The sequence below is a fragment of the Enhydra lutris genome, unplaced genomic scaffold (genome assembly GCF_002288905.1).
Source record: "Enhydra lutris kenyoni isolate GAN:26980312 unplaced genomic scaffold, ASM228890v2 scaffoldscaffold3, whole genome shotgun sequence".
NCBI lineage: Eukaryota > Metazoa > Chordata > Mammalia > Carnivora > Mustelidae > Enhydra > Enhydra lutris.
Window position 1 is genome coordinate 17,717,713 of NW_019154087.1, and position 13,255 is coordinate 17,730,967.

At 35.3% G+C, this 13,255-nt stretch overlaps 1 protein-coding gene across 15 annotated transcripts in view; it reads left to right on the top strand.

The window, feature by feature from the left end:
* The window catches only part of LOC111153485 (calcium/calmodulin dependent protein kinase II delta), a 326,696-nt gene extending 314,831 nt beyond the window's left edge, over window positions 1-11,865 (top strand). For 9 of the 15 annotated variants that reach the window (XM_022512565.1, XM_022512533.1, XM_022512557.1 and 6 more), the window contains 4 exons: window positions 2,404-2,479; window positions 6,310-6,404; window positions 8,195-8,423; window positions 9,862-11,865. In XM_022512565.1, coding sequence (XP_022368273.1) covers window positions 2,404-2,479; window positions 6,310-6,404; window positions 8,195-8,423; window positions 9,862-9,928 — 467 coding nt within the window. In that variant the 3' untranslated portion in view covers window positions 9,929-11,865. Of the gene's footprint in view, window positions 1-2,403; window positions 2,480-6,309; window positions 6,405-8,194; window positions 9,479-9,861 lie in introns of those variants that run through there. The other 6 variants (XM_022512590.1, XM_022512600.1, XM_022512609.1 and 3 more) reach the window with 1 other exon arrangement.
* Window positions 11,866-13,255: the final 1,390 nt, after the last annotated feature.

A 13,255-nucleotide genomic window follows, 5' to 3' on the forward strand; every position in this document is an offset into this window, starting at 1 on the left:
CCTAAGAACTAAGAGAGAAGGGAATTTGTGTTGCTTTGATTATGCAGGCCAAAATTAAGCCAGTTGTAGCATGTAAACTATTAAAGAGCTAGTAAGTATTTCCACAGTGATTCAGAGGGTGAGAGATGGCCATACATATACTTGATATTTTAATTCCATATTTTGCTTATCAGGGAATGCAGAGACTTTTGGAAATTTCAGAAAGTGACCTTGAACTTTTCAAACTCAATAAACTATGTTTGCCTAATGAAGCTCTACAAAGAGCACTGATCTTATGTTTGTTTTCCCCCTTCTTGTTTTTAAAAATTGACATGGTTTTCTAACCTGTGGTTTTTTACTTAGCAAACTGAGAAATTTAGTAGTTTTAAATAAGGATTTAATATTGAGGAGGAAGTTTTGGTAGTCACACTTTCTTAATCTCATTTCCTGAGCACCATCTCACCAACATCCTTTATATTCCAGAATCGGGTCAGCTGTCATGCATTTTTGCCAAATGTTCATACTGTTGAGGCCAGAGACAGATGAATCACTTATTGCCGAACTAAATTAAGCTAAAATGTGCCATTTGCAGCATCTCTCTTACAGAATTATTCCCTGCTACTACTTGTGTCAGTATATTTTGGATGCTTGGATATATTATATTCATAAATCAAATGAACAAAGGCAAAAAATGTTTTAAATGTGTGTAGGAGCTAAAAAACCTTATGTTCTTTTTCCCCCCTAATATAAATGAAAGCTAATTATGTAACTAAATGTCAAATCTAGTCTATATAGTGATTTTTAGATACTATCAACCTTGACATTATTGGCAACCATTTTATGGACAAACCATATTTTATAGTTTAGTCTCATATAGTATAAATGAAGTCAAGTTCGGTTTACTGGATATTTATTTTAAATAAGGAATATCATAACCTGGATAATGTGAACATTTAATTTTATGGTTAAAACCTGTTTAATGAAGATCTGTTTCATTGAAAATACATACTGGTTGCCTTTAATCAATAACAAACTAAAACCAAGCTTTTTCTATGATGAATAGCAACTTCACTAAGATAGAATGGATATAACTTTTTGTGACTCTCCCAGTTTATTTCCAGTGATTTAAGGAAATTTCACATTGTTCTTAAAGCAAAACTCAGGGAAATTTAATTTTTAAAAATTTCATGAATTTCATTAGTAACAGAATAGTATTCTGAGGTCAAAAGATTATCATTAATGGCAGTTGATCAAATTCACAAACTTATTGAGCATCTCTTTTATTAAAGACATTGGAATAGGGGCACCTGGGTGGCTCAGTGGGTTAAAGCCTCTGCCTTCAGCTCAGGTCATGATCCCAGGGTCCTGGGATCGAGCCCCACATCCCTGCTCAGCAGGGAGCCTGCTTCCTCCCCCACCCCCCGCCTGCCTCTCTGCCTACTTGTGATCTCTGTCTGTCAAATAAATAAAATCTTAAAAAAAAAAAAAAAAAAGACATTGGAATAAAACTTAAAGGATACCAAAAAATAATAATAATAATAATAACATCCCCACCACCACCTCCCCACACGGGGAGCTTTTAATTTAACAGAAAGGTAGTTACACAGTGAACAAAGTTTAATAAGAATTTAAAACCAGTAATTTAACTAAAGTTGTCATGGTATATAGCATATGCTTAATTACCAAATGAGTGATACACTATAGGCATTCAAAAAAGGCAAAGAACACTTGCAGATGTAATCAGAGAGGAAGTTACAGGAATAGGTGGGATTTGAGCCAAGCCAACTATTAATAATTTTACCAATTGTGGGCTAGAAATAGAAACAAAGCATGTTTGGTGTTGGAGTGACAGCTCTGTGGGGCAGCTTCTATCTAATTATCTGCCTACATCCACATAGTGATTCATATGTTTGTTTTCTAGTTCACAATTTACTGAAGGCCATTTGTCTAAATATGATGGCAGTTACAGTGTTGGCACCCCCTTTTGTAGAGTTGATTGGGCTGAAGTGTAAAAAATATACAAAGTGTCTCATTGTAAAAGATCATCTATGCTCTGAAGATAGACATTTGTTAATACTCAAGAGAAAAAACATTTACAAACTCAAGTTGATAAAGGTAACGAGAACTTATTAAAAAAAAATAGTCTTGAACTTCAGGTGCCTGAGGGTCCTGTTAAAAATACAGATTCTGAATCTGTAGGTCTGGAGTAGAACCTGAGAATCTGTGTCCATCAGTTTCTCTGAAGAAGTAGATGATATGGTCTCTGCACTGTGAGCAGCAAGATCACAGAGAGAATGACACCACGGTTCAGGGAGGGCTATGTCTTCAACAGTAAAACCCCATTGAAGGAAAATAGCAATATTGTTAGAGTTTTGTGAGAATAAAGGACAAAAGCCACATAAAATGCTCTATCTTTGCCTTTAGCACGAAAGCAAGAAATTATCAAAGTCACTGAACAACTGATTGAAGCCATCAACAATGGAGACTTTGAAGCTTACACGTGAGTAGAGGCACACTTACTTTGCTTTCGTGCATATGACAAAATATTTTCTATGTGAATGCATTCTTCAGTGTACCAGAATTCATGTATATTTAACCCCAGGTTGATGTTAGCAGTAGTTTTATTTCAAGGTATAAATTAAGTGTCCCCAGAGGAGAAATAAATGTAGGATCGAGAGAGGAAAGACAAGAACTTCTCATAGCAGGACTGGGGCTTTCTCTGGCAATTTACAGACTTGTAATCACCAGCACCTCTGTGTGGGGAAGGCATTCCAGGCAGAGCATCCATGAGAGCAAAACTATGAGAGAGAAAAGCACAAAAAAAGGCATTTTGTTTTAAGAAATGTTTTGCCTCACACTCTTGAGGTTCTGGGACAGCGAGAGAGAGAGATCAGGAGGCAACGTAAGGCAGCCTTCTTCCTCTTCTACCTCAACTCTATCTCCATCTCTTTTATGAGTTTGTTTCTTAGGTAACAATTTATTTGAAGGAAGGTCCAAATGCTTAGTTTATGAACTACTGGATCATAGAGTGTGTAAAGGAAATTACTCCAATCAAATAAAAATAAAGCATTCAAATAAATAGGGCATGAAGGCTTATTTCACAAAGTATGTGGGTCAATAAGCTAGCTATTTGGGTGAAGATTAAAAAATCAGTCTAAGCCTTCCCCTTACTCCATACAAGTGAGCTCCTCTTGAATGAAAGAGTTAAATGCAAAAAAGAGATTGAATTTGATCTCTGATTGGAATAATTTTTCTAAGTTTAAAAGCAAAGGAAATAATCACAAATGAGAAGATAAAATGATTAGGCAACCCAAATAGATAAAACTTGTATACTTAAAAAAAAAAGCCAAAATAATAATTTTAAAAAGCCAAAATTTGCAAATTTCAAGGCAAGAGCATTTTCTGCCCATGAGTTCAGCAGGGATAAGAACTGCTGACAACCAACGGGGTGCAGATCCTGCAGGACTATGGTGACTTTCCTGGATGGGGTATAAAGAGAAACAAACCTTTAGGTTAGTTGTGGTAGCAGGAGTTGGGGGGACATGTAGCTCATATATACCAGAAAGCATTTATGAAGTTTCAAATTGTTTTAGCCCTCTAATTTTACTTATAACAAAAATGTAACATGGTGTGGATTTTTAATGTAAAGCATGGATAAAAATTATAAACATTTTTTGAAGCAGCATTCATAATAGTGAAAAATTGGAAGCATCTGTCCAACATTAAGGTAACCAGTAAGTAATATGTGGTGCATTTGGTACAGTAGATGTTTTTGCAGTTTCTGGCACTCTGGCAAAATGCTTATGATATAGTCATGATGTCCATTAATTATTCCAGCTACAATTTTAAAAAAGCATTAAAAATGGAATGAGATATGCCCAATTGGTTTTAAAAAGGATAAAAGAACATTGCCTTGGGAAATGCAATTATGTGTGAAGTTTTTTTTTTCTTTTTTTCCCCAATTTTATGTAAGGTATTTCTTTTTTCATCAGTTACAAAGAGTCAAATATAAAATAATGGAAAAGAGTAATTGAGGGTAAGAATTAAATCCAAGATTGCTACTTATAAATTGTATATGTGCATATAGATGCAAACACATGCATATACATATGTATTTGTATCAACTATTTAGCATGATTTAAAATAAATACCTGAAATGAAATAGTACAATATGAAGTTTGAAAGAAAACTATGTCAGAGACCAGAATTCCCTTTTAAACAGTTGAGAAGTCCGTGCCATAGAACCTGCTCTTTTATCCTTTTTGCTGATAACTTTGTTAGACCAATAGGATTCTCTAAACATGAAAATACTCTTTAAAAATATATATATTTTTTTGGTACTAGCATTCTCCTGTGGAATAGTAAAAAGTGTGTTTTGGTGGGGGTGGTAGCCAGGCAAAACTGGGATATTTCCTATCTTCTCCAGTAGTTCAATGTAAGGTGTTTTAAATAATGCAATCCCTTGGAATTGCATCAGTTTGCCTATGGAGGCCTGTAATCTGGCCTGATGTTGCTGATAATCCAACAGGACCTTCCACTTGGGAGCTTTCTGGATGATAGAATACATTGGTGAAGTCCTTAGAATACCTGTTCAGAGCATGTGTGCCACACACATACATCAAGGGGCAGCTTTGTGAATCCTTTATTAATCCAAAGCCTATGACAGGCAATAAATGCATACATACATAGGAGAGAGAAAGAACAGATTAACAGGTTTTCAGATCTGTTGACTCTTTTGATGGTTAGGTAAAGAGATCAATCATGGCACAGTGATTCTCAGATGATTTTAGTGCCAATATATGGTAGTAAAAAATTTTGATTCACCGATGTTGACAACCAAAAATCATATTTATAGAGGAAGTAGTAGACCCTGGCAGAATAAATTCCATTACCGTAGAAACAGTGCTCTTCCCATTTGCTTCTTAGGGATTATATATATTTGACTTTGAGCTTGGTAATACCTGCCCACCAGTAAGTCTAAGGCAAAATGTAAAATGCCTCCCCGCTACACCTGCTACCCCTGCCTTTACGGCTTTTTTTTTTTTTAACACAAAGGATAATCACTGGTTTGTTGTTTGATTTTTAAAGTATTTTCTACTTTTAAAGTTTTCCTTAATATCAGTTCCACATTCTATGAACAATATTGCAAAGAACCATAGTGAGCTGGCCTTTTGAAACTTGTATTTCTGTTGAACAGTTAAAATGTTTTACCTCCCCAAAGGGGAATGTTTTAGATGTAGCCCCAAAATAGTCCCAAATCCTCTTATCTACTTTGTAAACTTCCACTAATTTGTCAAATCCAGATCTTCTGTCACTTCCTCTGAGAAGCCTACCTTGATCACCACAAGCCCAAGGAACTGTTTCCCCCTTTGTTTCCATGGACTTACATGCATACCCAGTGCTCACCAGATCAAACGACTAACCATTATTCCCCAAACATACTCACACTACTATGCTATTGTCATTGCTACCCTCCTTCTTCCTACCACCTACCACACACTCGGACAATTCCTACATATTCCTGAAAGCCCAGCTCACATTTTTTTTCTCTTAAATCTTCTCTGTCCCATATGTAAGTAATCTGGTTTTTAAGCACTTTGTATTTATTTCTATTTCAATCTTAATTGTTGCATTGTAATTGTTTCAAAAAATATCTGCTACTTAGTAGGTGTTTAACAATTCTTTGTTGAATGAATTTCTCCAAAGAAAGTTTAAAAATGTTGCATCTCTTTATTGAATTACATTTCTAGGATTAAAAAGAAAACTAATTTGTACATTTTATTAATTTTATTTTAAAAGTTCAATAAACTTTGAATACAGCTTTTCCAGGAAGTAAAGGATGTGACACATGCCTTCAAATCAATAATATGGATACTTGACAGGAATGTAGAAGGTTAATTTGTTCCAAATTATTTAATGTCAGAGACAAAGTTGGTTTTGTATGACTTGAAGAGTGTATTGGACTTAGTATTTAAAAACTAAGAGAAAAACTGGAGAAAGACTAGAAAATTCACCTTGGAAATATGAGAAAGCAGAAATTTTTAAAAAAGAGAGATTCCTAAAGTAGTATAGATTATCATCTCCTGTAACATGCTATATTATCTTTCCCCATCAGAGTTCTCTGCAAAATGCTTTTTTAGCATTTGTTCCTCAATGCACCTTACCAGGCCTGTGAAAGAAATTTTATATTGTTAGTGTTTTTTTAAAGAGACTCCTTCACAGTTTGATAAATAAGAGTGGATATGTGGGAAACAAAAGGTATTAACTCATGTATTGGTTATTTTAATTATATTTTTGGTTTTTGTTGTTGTTGTTTATTTGTCCCTACAGGAAAATCTGTGACCCCGGCCTTACTGCTTTTGAACCTGAAGCTTTGGGTAATTTAGTGGAAGGGATGGACTTCCACCGATTCTACTTTGAAAATGGTACATTTATTCTAAATTTAATAACATGCCTTTTCCAACTTCTCTTTGAATTTCTCCCAGATTTGCAGTTTTCTTTGCTGTATTCTACAGGGAGAATTTTCACCTTAGTCCAGCATTTTATATCATAAAATTTTCTGTATTTGAAATTTCTAAAAAATGACAAGCTTAAAAGCTTTGGTGTTTTGAAAACTATCTGATTTATAAAAGGTAATGTTGATTGAATATACCCCATATAGTCCCAGTAAATGTATAAGCTGTAAAATGAATCACCAAAAAAGTAAGTTTTCATAGAACATTGTGTATATATGAAAAAATAAAAGACACCACAGCATGTCAGAATATTTGACATAAAGGAATACTTTCAAGTATACTTAGTGCTCATTTTCAAAGTAAAATATACCTGAAAATGAGGGGTCAGGTAAATATTTCAGTTGCCATTAAAAGAATTTTAGTGGTCTCAGAGCAAAGAGCCACACAAAAGAAACTCCTGCAGAAATCCTTGAGGTCATCAAAAAAGAAGTAACCTAGAAATTCCTTTTATCCTCTTTTCCTTATGCCTAAAGACTAGGTATTGTGTTTCGTTTGCATGATGGAAAGAATGAATTCACCTCTTTTCAGTGATATCTTGGTAAATTAAGTGTATTAATGATTAGGATAATCAAGCTCAGTTCTAGTAATTATAAGCATTAGCACGAATGTCTGCCTTGGCATGGTTTTTTTTTTTTATATCACTGGACATTTGTGAGACAAAGAATTACATGGTAAATTGGCCTTACAAAGCTTCAGTAAATTTTCTCATCCTCATAATGTTTCTTTCAGTTGGTTCTCCATTGACACCATCTCATCTCTAGTAAAAGAATAATTAACCCATTAAATATTTAACTTACTTCCACACAAACTATGTATCATTACTTACCATAAATACATATTCTTCGTAGTGAGGTATTCTTCTGTATATGATTGTGGCACTGAGTAGTTTACTCAGATCTCTTCTGAGAATAGGAAGCTGGTTTGGACAGCAGGTAACAACAGTTCAGGCTGTGGTAGTGATCTAAAAGAATGACATCAATCATCATTTGCACTAAATCTTCACATCTCTTGATCACTGAATAATTGGAATGTGTAGCTATTGTCAAAACACCTAAGGCTGGAACCTGCAGAGGGCTGCCTAATCAAAGATTGAACTAAAGAATCAGAACCAGGCTAGATGACCAATAACCAAATTTTGGATTTTCAGTGGATGACCACCACTGGACTATTATGGAATGGACTTTATGAAGTAAAGGAGTCACAGGATGAAATAGGAAAACAAATTCATCCTATGGCCAGTTTTTTCTTGTTTTGTTTGGGAAATCGTTATCTGCATATTTTATACTTGTTATAACATTTCCCTTGTTCCATGTACTTCACCAACTAACAAAAACGAACAAGACCATAGGATATCCTGTCACCTGCTCCCTGCATCGGGGCCAGGCCTTCTCCGTTTTTGTATCATGGCTTCTGTTTCTAACCACTTCCCATTGTAAATAAATACATCTCCCACCAAAGTTTCCAAAGTGACATTTAAATTCGCTGTAAAGGGAAACACAGAAAATAATGACTATCTACTTTTGCTTTTTCTCTTTTCCTTTATACTTTGCCAGGGACTCAATTAGTGCAAACAATTCACAGTTGAATGAATGAATGAATGAATGAATGAATGAATAGCGTTGTGTACATTAGCCCCAGGTGAAGTTACTGGTTTTGATTTACTTTATGCAGAAACTATTTTTCATGTTACTCTCTTTCAGCTTTGTCCAAAAGCAATAAACCAATCCACACAATTATCCTGAACCCCCATGTACACCTGGTAGGTGATGATGCTGCCTGCATAGCATACATTAGGCTCACACAGTACATGGATGGCAGCGGAATGCCAAAGACAATGCAGTCAGAAGAGACTCGTGTGTGGCATCGCCGGGATGGAAAGTGGCAGAATGTTCATTTTCATCGCTCTGGGTCGCCAACAGTACCCATCAAGTAAATATTTCCAGGCTGTCAGCTTCTTTGTTAATATACCCATGGTCAGCGTTTTTTTACTTATTCCATTGTTAATAACATGATATATGTTATTTAATGCTAGCAGTCAGTTACATAAGTGGGAATGCTCAAGGAAAAACAGATTGTAACTGTAGATAGATCAGACCAGCTGTTTTTGTGTTGAAACACACACAGTAGAAACTGGAGGATACCCTAGCAAGCAGGTTTCTTTTTGTTAAATCATGTAATGAGGCAAACCGACTTCATCATCACAATTGGCAGAGGAAGGTGAAGAGTTTCTAAAGTGGCCAATATAGTGTCAGGAACCTTATAGATTATCTACTGGGCTCAGTTACGGATATGAGAAGAAATTTATAAACATAACATTTAAAATACAAGTAGCAGGTACCTCAGGGTCTTCCTCCCTATGCCGCTTTACCTCAGACATTATGTCTGCTCTTTCAGTCAGTAATTGGATGAATACTTATTGTACATCTCCTAGGTGCTTAACTTGTACCAGATAAAACACAAGGTAAAAGTTATATTCTAGTTTAGAAAAAGACTTAAATTCTACTTTAGAAAGCAAGTTATCACTGATACCACAGAAAATTTATGAGGTTCATAATTTCAGAGGAGAATGGAATGAATGACCAATGTAGCAAATTGTTAATAAGTTTGGAAGTATACCTTGTGTAGAAGATATCACTTAAAACCTTGTCCAGCATTCCGAGTGGCATTTGGAGACCTGGAACAAATAAATGGTAGAGAATCAAGGAATATCAGAAAGATATGACAATGTCAGGATGTTAGTTTCATATGGTAGAGGAGTATAGGTAAGGAAGACTGGCTCCAACTGGAGTAAAGGGGAATATTAAAGGGAAATAAAGTTGCATAAGTGAAGGGATGAGATGAAAACAAGAAGGGGAATTTAGACTCAGGTTCAGCACACTGCTGATCTCATTCCAAATTCTCTCACCAGAATCACCTGTAATATTTGGGGGGTTGGCGGGGAGTGGGATGGGAGAGTCAAATTTATACAAACAGCCATTCAACTCCAAAGAATCTATCAAAATTTCTTAGTTTAATAACATACCACAGTGGTTTTCAAAGGCCTTCTCTATAGCCTTAATAATTAGATATCACTGTTGGATTTGTAAAAAGTAGATGAAGGGAAAAAAGATAGCTATTATTTTTAGAATGAATTCCAGCATATTAAGAGAATGACAAAAGGAATATAATAATGAAGACACCCATGTTTGTGTGTTTTTTACCCCAAAGAGGTACAGCACTAACTGCCAGTTAATATGGAAGGGATTACATTCATACAGTACTATAGGATTAGGTTTTTCTGCAATTCCCTGAAGTGTTTATGGGATAGAGCCTATTTAAGAAAACTTCATTTTATGCCAGGTGGCTTAAATGGGGCTTCTCTTAATAGGCCATCCTGTATTCCAAATGGGAAAGAAAACTTCTCAGGAAGCACCTCTTTGTGGCCAAACATCTAAGGCCTGAAAACCATTCACATATGGGTCTTGTAAGTAACATCCTGCTCCATGATACGTTGTGAATGGAGCTAATGACTAAAAAGCTGCATGGCTGTTTTTTCTTGCCTTTACGGATATTTTCTTTTGCATTATATTTGATGGAAAATATAAAAGGTCTTTGAAAACTTAAAGGATTTTTGCATGAGCTCTTGAGTCTAATGTTCAGCCTCGTTTTAGAGCATAACCCTTGTTTTAAAGGTATTAAGTGCTGAGAAGAGCCTCCCTTCAGCATATGGATCTTGGCATTTTCGGATATCCTGGAGTTCCTCATCGGAAGTCCAGTCTGGGTCAATTCAGACAACTCTCAATTATCCAGACCTAATATAAGTCAAGCTCTAGGATTTTTTTGCTCTCTGTTTTTCTAGAGGTAGTCATTTGTGTTACACACTGGGCTAAGGTTAATATATAAATTAATTTGCTATGCCTGACTAACTATAATGGGATTTGACTATGAAGACAGGCCACAAGAGGAAGTCAAGCCGAAATTTAAAACTTACATAGTGGGTAATTCCAGAGGATAATTGAAAGTTGACTGTAAATTCATGCCTGTGTTGTTTTTTAAGATTTGTTTCTTAACTTGGATTAAGATTCAGATATGTGTGCTAATATTGTGAATATCTCCTCCACTCAAAGCACTGAACCTTGTCAGAGCTTTTAAGAAATAGTGCTCCCTGCTGTTGGATTAAAAAACAGAAAGAGACCTCCAATTAAATAATAATATGTTTTCCCTACTTTTGAGACTGTATTCCTCATTAAATGGACTTCCAGGTTTAACTTCCCAAGGAGTCTAAGAAAAATGACAAAAGCTAAGAATGCACTTAAACTTCTCACTCTTTCAACAAAATGATATGTTTAGTAAACATGAATGCTTACAATGCATATTTAAGTTCAATAATGTGATTGAAGCCTGGGTTCCTGTTTCTATTTTCAGCTTAGCTCTGTGTGGACAAGTTGATAGATAACTAATATTGTTTCCTATTTTAATATTGTCTCTGTTTAAGATTGTGTATTTCATCTTTTAATGATCACAAGCAAAGATCTTTTATACAGTTGTATTTTTGATCTATTTAGCTGAGTTACAAAACTATAGCCTGGTCACATCTTTGGCAAAACAATTTGACAATATTTTGTAAAACAATATAACTTATTTCTCGCTCCCCCCCCCTTTCTTTCAGCTAAATATCAACAGTGCCACTTCTGCATTCTCTGTTCTCAAGGCACCTGGATGGTAACCCTGGGCCGTCCTTTCCTCCTCTTCATGCATGTTTCTGAGTGCATGAAGTTGTGAAGGTCCTACGTGTAATGCATATGTGATGCACCATCTTGTCATATATTCCTTCCTATACATTGTTTACACTTGCACTATGGGGATGTTCCATGCAAACTTCAATTACTGTTGGCAAACAATAGGGGGAGGTCAGACAAAAAAAAAAAATTCCACAATATTCCAAGTACAACCTACTCATCAAGTTTCTGTTTATGCCAAGATACAACAGACTTCAAAATTATTCTCTGAATGACAATTTGTAAGAGAAATGTAAATTTTTAAAACTCTTTGCTGTTAATCAGTTTTGGGCTTATTTAACAAAAAGCAAAAAAAAAAAAAAAATATATATATATATACCTTCGGTTTTGTGGTGTGATCCTGGTTGAAATTGCTGTCTAACAAAGTAGGTTAATATGTGGGTAAAATCACTCATGAATGTGGAAATGAGAATCAGTTGGTTTGCTACCATCTAAAGTCATGTTGTTTTTGGTCAAACTGTAAACTGGAAAAATTCACATAATTTATGAGTGATCACTTTAAGATATATTTACACTTTTGGTGAATTCCTTTCTCAAATATGTGCTCTCTTTTCTCCATTTGCTCTTACTCATTGCTGTTTGCTTTTTCTCCATCCTCTTCTGTCTTTTCTCACACACTACAGACAGAAAGGAAAGTGAAATTTGCATCATGGAGGTAACTAAACTAGCACTTTTGATCATCTTCCAGACCCACAAAAATGTCAAGATTTTAAAGGCTTCTTATTCTACTTCGGCTCTAGTTTGGACATAGGGATCCTAGGTCAGCGGTATTAGAATTGCTTAAATTTCAGGTAAAAACAGTGAGGTTCCTAGTGTCCCACCATCTGGGGGGACTGGCAAGAATACCAGGTTGTAGTGCATCAGGGTTTCCTGTACACACACTTAGTTCTGCCTGGTGGGGAGGGGCCCCTCCTGCTCCACCAGCAGGGCTAGTTTTCTAAAGTCAGAGAGGCCGGCGAGTGATTTCCATTCTCATAAGTGTTTAGAACTTGATCTCTGTGGCTTGTGCTTTCTTAGCTTCTCTCTTGTGTCAGTAACATTATCTCCCTCTGAGGAGTTCAGATTTTCCAGTTTAAAAAAAAAAGGGAAATGCCCAGATTTTCTTTGTGCTTCTCATTTCTCCTTTGTTTATTCAACTCCTAGAAGGCTGTTTTTCTTCCCTGAAATGCTTTATAGTGCATGGTATCTTCATCAGCGTTATTTTAATAATAGTAATTCACAGTCTTCAGAATCCTATTTTTAAAGCAGAAGCAAAAAACTAAACTCTCCTCTCATTTCACCTTTCTGTGTTAACTAATCACCTTAGATATTGTTGCTAGTGGATGTATGGTAGATGGATTGAAGCTTTTCTGATAATTACACGATTTAAAAATATATATTTAAAATAAATATATACAGTAAATGTATTGAGCCATGTTAACCTGCCAATGAGATCTGTGAAAAGTAATGGCCTCGTTTTTCCCTTTTTGATTTCTTTTACCTTTTTGTGAACCAGCTATACGTGGCATACATGTATTTTAAAAATAATAGGTATAGAGTGGTTTTTTTTTTTTTACACTTTTAACTTAGCATGTGGTGTTGAAGTATTACCGTAGATCAAGTTTGTCTTCCGCACTAAGATGTGAGGAAATTGTGATTTGTTCTCTCCACCACAACTGAATTACACATTTATTATCTTCTATCATTTTGAAACACTGCAGTTTACCATGGGACACTGTATATATTTCTTGCCATAATGGTAAATGACTGATTGATATATTTAAGAGTTAATAAATTTGTGATTTCTGCTGACACTGTGTCCATCTTTTTTTCTTGAGAATAGGTACTATATGCATGCATGATGCTGGCTAGAGCCAACAGCAACGTGTCCTGCTATGGTCTCATTAGTTCATAACAGTTTACCTTTGATATAAAGATAAAGGCAGTTTACTATATGCACAAAATAACAAACTCTGCTGGGAAAATTTTTCTGAGAACAAAATA